This window comes from Pyrus communis, chromosome 7 (genome assembly GCF_041283825.1).
Source record: "Pyrus communis isolate YQ-2024b chromosome 7, ASM4128382v1, whole genome shotgun sequence".
Classification (NCBI taxonomy): domain Eukaryota; kingdom Viridiplantae; phylum Streptophyta; class Magnoliopsida; order Rosales; family Rosaceae; genus Pyrus; species Pyrus communis.
The window spans coordinates 10265500-10277450 of NC_142571.1; the positions used below are offsets into that span (position 1 = coordinate 10265500).

The 11951-nt window shown below is 35.0% G+C and overlaps 1 protein-coding gene across 1 annotated transcript; it reads left to right on the forward strand.

Moving 5' to 3' along the window:
• The first annotated feature begins 2146 nt into the window (after positions 1 to 2146).
• Positions 2147 to 5177, forward strand: SPX3 (SPX domain protein 3). Its single transcript, XM_068472283.2, has 3 exons — positions 2147 to 2532; positions 4091 to 4256; positions 4546 to 5177. The coding sequence occupies exons 1-3, from the start codon at positions 2287 to 2289 to the stop codon at positions 4920 to 4922; spliced, it is 789 nt and encodes a 262-aa protein (XP_068328384.2). The 5' UTR covers positions 2147 to 2286; the 3' UTR covers positions 4923 to 5177.
• Positions 5178 to 11951: the final 6774 nt, after the last annotated feature.

Consider the following 11951-nt stretch of genomic DNA (forward strand, 5'->3'; position numbering starts at 1 on the left):
GGGTTTAGGTATGGGGAATGGGGTGGGGTGGAGGCTCGTGGAAAGTGGTGGGGAAGGGAAAGGGCTGGGTGCATGATGTTTGGGTGGCAGTGGGTGGGTTTGGGTGGGTGAAATTGCTTTTTTTTTTTCTTTTTTTTTTAAATGAAATATTATAATTTTATAATTATTGGAAAATTTTAAAAATATCAGATATTTTCTAGAAATATTAGAAATTTGTAGGAATTTTAAGAATTATTTAGTTTTAAGGAATATTAGAAATTATTTAGTTTTATGAAATAATGTTATCGAATGAAAGGTGGCTTGTATTCCACATTACCTAGGCAACCACCACCGTGTTAGTAACTATACCCACGGCATCAGCTTCATCAATCTAGAAAGCCTGATCTGATCAACGTATCACCGACATAACATAAGGCAAGACATGGTTGTTTACAACCTACGACATCGGTTCAAAGTCAACAGCCTGTTGACTCACGACATGGGAGCCATCATCCACACCAAGTATCCCATGAAAGCATGAGGTTGCAGAGAGTTCATGGAAAGTCTCACTTTTGAGAGAATCTTTAGCATTTCTGTTATATTTATGAAGTGATAATGATAGTTTTTTAACTTAATCACTAATTTACTACTAGTCTAAACTTTCTTAGATTTATGAAGTGTTAATAATAGTTTTCTTACTTAATCACTAAATAGCCTCTATGCACGCGCTCACGCGCGTGCAGAAGGGGGATTTACATGTTTTAAATGTATTTATTAATGTAGATGGAAATGAATAATAAATACATTTAATAGAAGCGGTATTTTAACTAATCAAAACAACTGAATCCATATTAATAAAAGCGGTCTTCCAATTTCCATCTACATTTTATTGAATTTACATTAAGATTAGAAAAATAATATTTAATAAATAACTGATTGCTAGCCCATTGTGAGGCTAAGGCCACTCACTCCCCTTAGTGTAGATAACATCGTTTGTTAAAAAAAATGATCATTTGACAACTAATTGAATCACATTATTATGCGCGTGCGAGAGACTTTTTTTTTATAACCAGCACTACGCACCTCTTAAGTGTTTAAAATTTGAGAAATAATATTTAATAAACAACCGCGTGCAAAAGGCATTTTTTAAATCACAGCGCTCTACGCGCGACTTATACATTTTAAATTTATTTATATGCGTGAATTGTTTCAATATTTTTTTGTTTCATTATTTTTTTTTATCAACAACACTACCCGCCTCTTAAGACGTTTTGAAAATAACATTCATAAGTTTTCTTATATTTTTATTATATTTTTCTTCCCCCATCATGTGGCACCCTCAACTTTGTCATTTGTTTATTCTTTTCTCTCTTCCTACTTATATTTATATTATATTTTATGATGATCAAATTACCAAATTACCCTTGCATAATTTGCTATATTATTTTGGGTTGATTTTGAATTTATTTAGCTGAGGGGCATTTTGGTTCAGTTATTTTTGTGGAAGCCGGTGACATCAAATCCCACTGTTCACTACCTCTCGCTTTATATATATAGTAGAAGATAGATTTACTACTAGGCTGAACTCAGTCAGTCTCTCATCTCAGTTCTCAACCCCATTGATTAAAACTGTGGTCCACTGCCAAATTGTACGTCACCAATCAGAGCTCTTAGATTATGAACTAAATCTATGGCGCCAACCACAAGCATTGTACTGCCAACCTAACCTCTTAATTTGATGACCTAGTAACTAGACAAGTTTATTATCATATCGTACTATAACGTTGTGTTATTAATTTATTAGTATGTTAATTTTTATTTATTTATGAATATTACACTCTAAATTCAAGAAATTTACTTCTATATATTGTAGCACACATGAATTAGTAACACTATTTGACGACGACGGTGTCTAAAAGGATTTTCCAAATGTTGCCTCTAATAAAGGCATATACATGGCACAATCCCATCATAGAGTAGAGTCGGTCAATGTCCAGTGGTCATAATACTAACTCCAAAACTATGACCAAACACAGTAACGAATATGCCGAAGAATTCTTTTACTTTGACGACTCAATTTGTACCTTTTCCAACAGCCACTTCATCACGTCAAGCATATGCTCCCTAATATTCTACCAACTCTTTCCTCCTAATAAAAACTTCCCCTATTCTCTCCTCCCTCCCTCCCAACTCTCCCAATAGCACTTCGACTATCTTCTTACACTTCATTTTTACTTTTTGTTTTCTGGTTCTCTGCAAATCCCACTAAATCTCTGTAACCAAACGCCAACTTTGTAACCCTAGCTAATGAAGTTTGGGAAGAGATTGAAGCAGCAAATGCATGGGACGTTGCCGGGTTGGCGCGACAAGTTCTTGTCGTATAAGGATTTGAAGAAGCTTGTGAAGCTGATTTCTTCAGCTCCCATGTTGTTGGAACAGGCATCAGAGTACGGCAAAACTGAGGCTGAGTTTGTTTACTTGTTGAACAATGAGATTGAGAAGTTTAATGCGTTTTTTATGGAGCAAGAGGAGGATTTCATTATCCGGAATAAGGTACGCTTATTCTCGATTGTGTTATAATTTATCTTTAATGTCTAAACAGGTTTTTTACTGAGATCTACTGTGTGCTTTAATACATAGTTTGTCTGAGAGACAACACTACTTGTTCACTGACAATTTGGATTACCTGGTTTTGGCCCAGTCGTTGACTCGGTTGGGTTAACTCGATCTTTTTATTTGTAAATTGACAATTAAGTGGTGAAGCTAGGAATGGTCGGGGGAGGGGCGAACTTATAGAGTGCAAAGTTAAAAAAAAATGGCAACAACCAAATCCAAAAGTAATGTCTTCCATAATTTATCAATACAAAAAAATTACAATTGTTACCAACAAGATTTCATGTCATGAAAACGTTACATAATAGGCTCATTATCAATAAAATCAAATACATTTTTCTCAATGTAAACAACCATGTTATCATTCAACCTTTGATATATTCACAACTATATAATGGAAAACAAAAATATATTAGACTCTTAATCTTAGAGTAGACTATACTAATATGACTACTAACTGATCAGACCAACAATTCAATTAATCAATATGAATAATCGTATACATTAGTCAATAATTCAATTAATCAGTCAATGATCAAGAATTCAATTTTTATCCTAAACAATAATTTCATTCATCAATAATTATAGAATTCATTTCAATAATCAATAGTCAATAACCATATCAGGGTAATACTCTATAATTCTATACCAATTGAACATAATTCATATTAAATAATCAATTAGGGTTTGAAATAATATAAATTTGGAAAATACAAATTTACCTAAAATTGGGAAGGATGAGGGCTGCGTGTTTGGTAAAGTGGGGCGATGGGGATTGGGGAGGAACGGGGTAATGACTGGTCCCCCCAAAATACTTTAATTTTTTTTTCAAAATGGAGAAGTAAAACGACAGCTTTTACTTAAAAATTTTTTTTTTTTAATAAAAACAAACCCTGCGCGCAGGGGAGCTGCTCAACAGAACCACCATTCTAGATTTCCAGTTTCGGGCCGAATCAAAGAAGCTTAGGACTCACTCTTGGCCTTGTTTTCTGGCGAGCGGAGGGGCGGCTGCCCCTCTTCACCCCCATCTATCTTTGCCACCAATGCTAGCTAGGAAGACTAAATTTCTAGATAAAATTTTGTAAACTAATTTTTAGATAAAATGCTAGGGAAATTAAATTTTTTGAACCAAATTTGTAAACCATATGTGGTCGTAGATGATTGGATTATTAATTAAATATCAATTTACGTACTTATTTCTTATTATTGACACATCACTTAATTTACAAATCTGATATATAAATTTGATCTCCATATAATTATCCTTTATAAAAAAGCAAACACTGCATCTTACGTCCTCCTTCACCCACCACATTGTTGATTCTCTTATTGCAAATTTTTTTTTATGAATATTAATGTTAAATCAATCACATATATATGCTATATATTTGCTGTCTTTAATTTTTTATTAAAAAGAATGAAGGCATTGAAAATGGTGCTTGTTGTAAGTACAAATAAAAAACTAACTGCAGCATATATCTATACAATGTGAATGCAGGAATTACAGCAGAGAATTCAAAGAGTAATTGATAAATGGGGGCCAAATGGAAGACAGCCTTCAATGACTAAATATGAAGAGGAAATGGGCAAAATTAGGAAGGACATTGTTGATTTCCACGGCGAGATGGTGCTCTTGGTGAACTACAGCAACGTCAATTACACAGGTAGTCCATGGTTGATGAGGCTAATTAATAAGCTCATTCCAATTTTATACAGCAATCCTTCAAGAACTTACATTCCACCCTCCACTTCCCGTTCTTCTTTTTCCCCTCTACTAATAAATTACTCTATATATATATATATATATATTCGTATGTGCGAGTGAGCGTAATATGTAAAACTTTTTTCCCACACCAATCAAGGCCGAGGGTCATCTTCGTCTCAAGCGCATGGAACAAGCCTTGCAAATCATTCATGATTCGACATGTACTTAACAATTTTTGGGTTTTGTAGGGTTGGCTAAGATACTGAAGAAGTATGACAAGAGAACAGGTGGCCTACTGAGATTGCCATTCCTTCAAAAGATTTTGGAGCAGCCATTTTTTACAACTGACAATATCTCAAAGCTGGTCAAGGCATGTGAGAGCACCATAGATGCAGTGTTCCCAGTGGAGGAAGAAGAGAGAAAAAGAGAAGTGAAAGAAGCAGTAACGGTCGCCGGAGAAGGAATATTTAGGAACACAGTTGCAGCCCTACTCACCATGCAAGAGATTAGAAGAGCAGGCAGCTCTACTTATAGCCAGTATTCTCTTCCACCTCTCAACTTGGATGCTGATAGCTCTGATCTCACCAAGTTGTTCCAACTGAGCCCTCCCATACCTATTGTTTAGTTATAGGAGCTAGAATTAATAAATAAGCAGACAAATTAATTGGAGTTATATATAGCACAAGAACTGGAGCATGTCGAATTTATGTTTTTTTTTTGTTGTTGTTAATTCTAGGCAATATTTTTACTCTAAGCTAGACAGCAAAGAGGAGGACAATTTGGACTTGAGGATGTAGTTGCATGAACAGGAAGACCGTATCTGCTGTCCTTGGGTAGCTGGAGAATAATTAATGTGCTCACTAATTAGTATTTTTATATATCTACCACATATCAATGGTTTAATATTATAAACGATTTATTTGACAAAAATAATATTATAACGATTTTGAGTAATTAGAAAAGAATTTGGATAATGACTGTTATTCAAATAGCTGAACAAGGTGATGTCTTTTTATATCAAGCAATTTGACCTATTTTTCCTTCTTGGGTGAATTGAGTGAAGATATTAAAAAGAGAACAAAGAGAAACAACAGAGGTCAAGACGAGATATACCTTAAGCAGGCTAAAGCTTCAAACGGCAAGAAAATAAACCAAAGCAATTTCAAGGGGGGGAATTTTTTTTCATAAAATAGCTAATCCAAGAAACACCGAACTCTATTTTATTTCCTCTAGACGCGGGCCCTTGCTACAGGCTTGGAATCGGTAGCAGCCCTCCTTCCTTCTCCTTTTAGCCTTTTTTTCTCTCTTCTCTCACTACCACTATTAGAAAAAAAACACTTGCGCAGCCAAACTTTACATGATGCATCAAATTTCGTCGCACAATGGACACTTCTGCAATGAAACTAGGGTATTATCGTGCAGAGATGGCTTGACCATAAAAAATTATTGAAAACAATTATGTGATGAGGGTTTTCGTCGGGCAATACGCCTTTGCACGACGAAACTAAATATTCATTGTGCAAAGTTTGAGAAAAGACGCAACAAGATAGGGACTTGGCGCTGACATCTTGCGCGAAGATGCTTTTTCCTGCCAAAATCTTGCACAACGAATGTGTCGTTACGCAAAGTTTCTTGGAATGGTCAGTTAGACATTTAAGGTGGATTAATTAATGCAAGCTTTGCATGACAAATCTTTCGTCACTCAAAGGTTTCATAGGTTATATAAAATCATAGATCCACTCTCCATTTTCCTCTCATCCTTTTCCCCAAAACTGTCAAGGCCCCCTCGTTTGCTTCTTCCCCAAACCCCTTATGTCCCAATTCTTGTTTTACTTTTCTATACGATGGTTGATTTCAATGCTGCTCCAACTAACCAAGGATGTGAGGGCCAAGGATCTCCGAAAGGTAATATCAATATGGTTTTAATACTTTTTGTTTTTGTTGCGGAAAAAAAAAATTATTAGTATCATTATCATAAAATTAGATGAATAACTTAGTTTCTTTATGAAATTTTTTTGGTTTCCGTAGAGAAAAAAAAAAAACAAGAGAATGACTGTATAGGCCAAAATGGGAAGCAATTACGGGCCCAGGCGAATCAACTTTAATGATTTCAAGGGATCTAAGAGGGAGTCACATGCTCTGCTTGCGCATGATATTAAGACAGAATTGCGGAATAAATGTCCTCAAAGTGGGTGTCTTGGAAAAAAGTGCCAGAGGACGTAAAGAAGTTTATGTTGGATGACTTATCAGTAAGTGTCATTTAGTAATTTAATAATTATTTTTATATAATAATTACAGTATTAATTATGTTTACCATAACAGGCTAATTATATTATTGATGAAAGGGACCCTAACCTAATGAATTTCATCGATAACATATTCAATCAAGAGGCGTTACTGGGAGTGAAAGTATGACGTCGAGTGAAGTACACAAGCACCACCAGCGGAATAGTTTTTTTTTTGTTTAGCTATTATGGAGGAATAAAATATTTTCTTAGAATGTAACCAGATTGTAGCAAATGTTTTTATTTAACATTTATGGGCACTTTAAATATTTTCTTCGTTTGTTGTCGGATTAAAGATTTACTTTAAGTACTTATTTGCTCAATTTTATTTACCTTGTATAGACGGATTAAATAATTTTTTTTTCTTTAAATATGTGGTTTAAAAAAATTACTCACGAGTACTAATTAATAGAAAAAAAAAAAAAACACATGGTCAAGGGGATTCGTCGCGTAAAGATGCTATGTGCAATGAAAATGGATTAATAGTCGCACGAACACACTATGCACAACGAAGCCTTCGTCGCGCAAAGATGTCGTCTTTATTACCAGAAAGCCAATCGTGAGAGACGCAAAAACTAAAAAAATTGCAGCAGCTGCCTCTCCCTCTCCCTCCCTCATCTCTCTTCAAAATTGTCCTTAACTCCCTCCATATCTCAATTTCGTCCTCCACTCCCTCTATCTCCCTCAATCTCCCTCTCCTTTACCTCCACCTCCACCTCCACCTCATTTCCCTTTCTCGATCTATCTTGCTTTATATCCGATAAGCGATTGATTTTGTATATTTTAATTGTGAATTCAAACTAACAAAATTATATTTGTTTTGTATAGGCATTGTTCTATGCGATTAACGGTGAATAACGAATTTGGAGGTATTGCTGATGCAAATTTTTACCTTTTCTTGCTTTTACAGAAGGCACCTGCAAAACAATCAACACCTTTGATCAAAGACTTAAGTCTTCCCACAAGGTGGGGATAGGGTTGGCCAATGCATCTCTGATGCCTAAGTTAGTTTCTCTTAAAAGAGTAAGTGTTTATGGCCTTTTAGTGTAGTAAAAGATTACCGAAATTTGATAGAATTGAATATATACATAGAGGGAAGAAGGTCGGCCATAGTGTTAGGTTTTACCCTGCACATGGCAGCATCTTATTGGGCAAGGTGTATGAAAAGAATATTCTTAAGATATTAAATAGGAAATAATATCTTGAGATATGGAGCAGATATCCATATTGATTGAAATAGAGATTACTTACTTGAATGGAGTCAACCTTCAATTGGGAATGTAACAAAAACAGGATTTGGGTAATTAATCCTTATCTTTAATACTTTGACTTTTCCTTGCCAAGAACAAGTGAACAAAGGACAATTGTATTCAACTACATGGTCCTTCAAAGATACAAGGTTCTAAAAAACGTTAGGCGCTAGTTGGGCAGCAGCCTAGCGCCTAGCGCCTAGGCGACTAGGTGGGCACCTAGGTGGCTTAGGCTGACTTAGGTAAATTTCTTGTATATCTTGTAAATAAGTGTGTACTGACACTTACAAAAAAATTATACTTGTATGAAATCCCTGAATAAGATAGTAAAAGAATAATAAAATGCTATCTAACAAGTCCAAAAAATCAATAGCACTTGATGCTATGAACTGACAGCCTGACAATCTATGTTTTTTTAATGAAAAAAAAATTAATAGCACTTGATGCTATGGATGGACTGACAGCCTTTTTTCTTTTAGAAAAGTCAAGATGCTAGCTGTCCAAACTTGAATGGATAGAAACAAATAAAAAATAAATAAAATAAATAAATTAAATAGTTTGAAAGTGATCACGTGGGTGTGGAAGGAAGAGAGAGAAACTAATTTTCTCTCATCTTCTTCCTCTTCGCAAGAACATAGACTAGAAGCTTATGAAATCTAGAAAAACTAGAGCACAGCTAATCTGCATTCATCCTTTCTCAAGTTCGAACACAAAAAAAATTGAAATTCCCAGACCGCCTAGGCCACCCAGGCTCGCCTAGGCCGCCTAGGCCACCCAGGCCCGCCTAGGCCGCCTAGGCCGCCTCTGCGCCTACCTAATCCCTGTCCTGATTTTGCATTAATCCTTGTGGTTGGCCACCGCCCAGCGCCTAGGCGGCTGCCTATGCCCATTTTTAGAATACTGCAGAGATGTTGAACTGCACGTGAGAGAATCTGAGGTCTAGCATGCCCATTTAATGAAGGAAATCTTTTCTTTCTTGAGCAAAAGTCCATGTGTCACCTCTAGAATTTTTGGGATTGTTTTGGGCTCCACATGTACCTTTTTCACTAATTTATTTGTATGAAAGCAAGTGGCCCCCTACAACAGTGATGGAGATGAGTGTTGCCCTTGCATCAAGGTGTGGGTTTGAACCTTGTTGACTCCCTAATTTAACAACTAATTTAACAATTCTATAGTTTGATGAAAAAAAAAATATTTTGTATGAAACATTTTTGTACGTGATGGACAAAAAAAATTTGTCTTGTATAGAGTTAATAGTACTTAACTTCGTACGCTTTTGTTCATAAAAGCTTACTTTCCCGTTGAAAATTAGTTGGATTTCGCACACGGATGCGAGAGCATGACTGCTGTCCAATTAATTACTGAATTGTCCTATTTTTTGGACAATTTGGGAGTGCACAGTTATGTGCCGTAGTTTGCGATCAATCAAGGGAAATTTGGTAACATCTCTTTGCATTCTTTGAGTGCATGATAGGTATTTTATATCAACATCGTGAAGAATTGCAGGGACATGCTGCTGAATTTTTTCCACATCGAAATCTAATATGATGGAACCATAGATTACGGCACATAACTTTGCATTTCCGAATGGGATAGGGCCCTTTTGGAGGCATAAGGTGACAAGTCATAATTGAAGTTGTTATAATCCTTGAGGTTTTATTTTGTTTCTAGGCAATATGGAGGGACAATGGATACAAAACCCTAATAGATGTGCTGATGAATACTTGGATAGCATATATCAATTCAATGAATTTGCAGTTACATACAACCGGGTTCACATGGTCATTTACGTGACAATTTAACGAGGATAGTAACATATTTTTTACAGAATGACTAAAATAATTTACGGTGGACAAACTCAAGGACCACATTAATCGATTTTCATTGTCAAGGATCAAGATAAGGAGTTATGTCAATCTCAAAGATCATTTTAGATAAAAACCCTATTCTCTACTTCATCATAGCTCAATTCCAATGTGAATACTCACTTGTTTTTCCAAGACAATTGTTGCGAAGGGCTTAAAAGGAGACTCGATTGGAAAATATTCCTTAAAAGCCAATCATAAAATGATATTTTACCTACATTTCATATATTTCCAATCTCATATCAAAGAGGGCACTTTCATCTTTTTCTTTTGACATTTACGCATGCACGTAGGAGAGATGTGAACAAAATTTTGCAGTTGATGAGCTTGCACTTTGGGGCTGTAATATTTTTCATAACTTTTTCTTCTAATGTTTACGCATACACATAGGAGAAAGTTATGAAATATACCATGTGACAACCGAGGTTCTCAAATTGCGCGTTATGCACAAACACACACACACATATATATATATATATATATATATATATATATATATATGGTAAGGTAAATATATATGTAAGGAGTTTGTGAATGATGCATGGTTGTTGACAATACCAAACATGGATTTTAGGAGAACCTGATTGGCAAGAAACAATTGAATCTTTGAATTTGTAGAAGGACCTCCATGAACCTTCAGTTCCTTACCGTCAGTTTTCTTAGAGTTACGCTAGACTTTTGCTGATAATGTGATGTAGTCCTATTTAACTGAACAACTATAAGAGAGAGAGAGGGGATGTGCCGGGAGCAAGAAGAGATAGTTGATGTAATTATGAGGTGTTTGATCTCCCTTAATAGGATTTTTACCATCCATAAAAAGAGAGATAAAAATACTTAAAAATACTTGCAAGTGTACAAGGGAGTTGTAGTATGAATGCTCATGCAAGGTCGTTCTCCACATGGATTATTTAAAATAATTTCTGTTAAAACCAAATTTTAATTAATTATTTAAAACAAAGTTTATAAAAGATTGATTTTGTAATTAAAAATAACAAAAACAAATTTAATAAAAAACAATTTAAAAGATTCAGCAAACTAAAATAAACTCAAAAGAAAACGGTTTTGGAAATCAAGTTAAAAAAGTATTAGGGTTCCACCGTCATCTTAACAGTCATATGGAGTTTTACCAATTACTTATGAATTTCACATGTGAATTTGAAGGTCAGGTTTTCCTTATGCATATTCTCATCGTGATATTCAAGTAATAATGTTTATCTAACATGCAATCCGCTTGTGATATTAGATCAAATAGAACATGCAAGACTCATTAAGCTTTATGAAAACTTTTTGAAAAACCACACAACCCTTAAGAATGTGATATTTTCCTTAAGTGAAATTACAATTGTCAATCACAAGAAACCATACTCAATCCTTCAATGATATTCCAACTGAATTACATCTGATTACTTATCTAAACATCATAATAGTCGTGAAGCACTAATACATAAAGATAATTTAAACATAGTTATTAATAATTCAAAAGCATGCATGCATAATATAATAAGCAATTTAAATAAAGACTACATATCCATGCTAAGGCTAATGGCCTCGCCCTAGCAAAAGAAAGTTAGTTACACATAATCATAGTAATATATATTATTAAGAAAAAGGAAAGAAAACACCTTGTAAAAATAAAGTTGAATCATCAAAAGCTCTCTAACCGAGTTCTCCAAATTGATGCATAGTGAACCTTAATGGCTGATTAGCCTTATTTATACTACTACAAAATAAAATTCTTCTTAGACCATCTCTAACAATGGGCTAAATGCCAAATTCCCCCCCCCCAAACCATCTCCAACCCATGCTAAAACATTGGGCTAAATGCCAAATGTTAAAGTTGGGCCAAATTCCTTCCAGATTCCCCCCCCCCCGCGCCACCGTGCCCGACAGGGTGGGCCCCGCTGTCAGCGGGTTGTCGGCCACCCAGATGAACTCCAACGGCTATTTTTGCAATCCAACGGTTGCGTTTCAAGGACCGTTGGTTGATCCAAAGGTCCAGATTCAAATTTGATTTTTTAAAATATGTTATTTTAAAATACATTGAATCCAACGGCTGAGATCAAATATAATCAAATCTAACGGTAAAAAAAAAAAGATCTAACGGCCCAAATTTAAATCTAACGGTTAAAATAATTAAAAAAAAATTATTTAACTCAAAATTCACCCAAAAACTCTATAAATACCTATGTATTTGTTCAAACATCCACACAAAACTCAAATATCTCTTACAATTCTTCTAATTTATCTTTCTACC

Bases quoted from the DNA above. Each gene is read 5' to 3' on its own strand.
- SPX3 (XM_068472283.2), top strand. From the start codon at position 2,287: ATGAAGTTTGGGAAGAGATTGAAGCAGCAAATGCATGGGACGTTGCCG. The intron at 2,533-4,090 runs GTACGCTTATTC...ATGTGAATGCAG, and splicing joins ATTTCATTATCCGGAATAAG to GAATTACAGCAGAGAATTCA. The intron at 4,257-4,545 runs GTAGTCCATGGT...TGGGTTTTGTAG, and splicing joins CAGCAACGTCAATTACACAG to GGTTGGCTAAGATACTGAAG.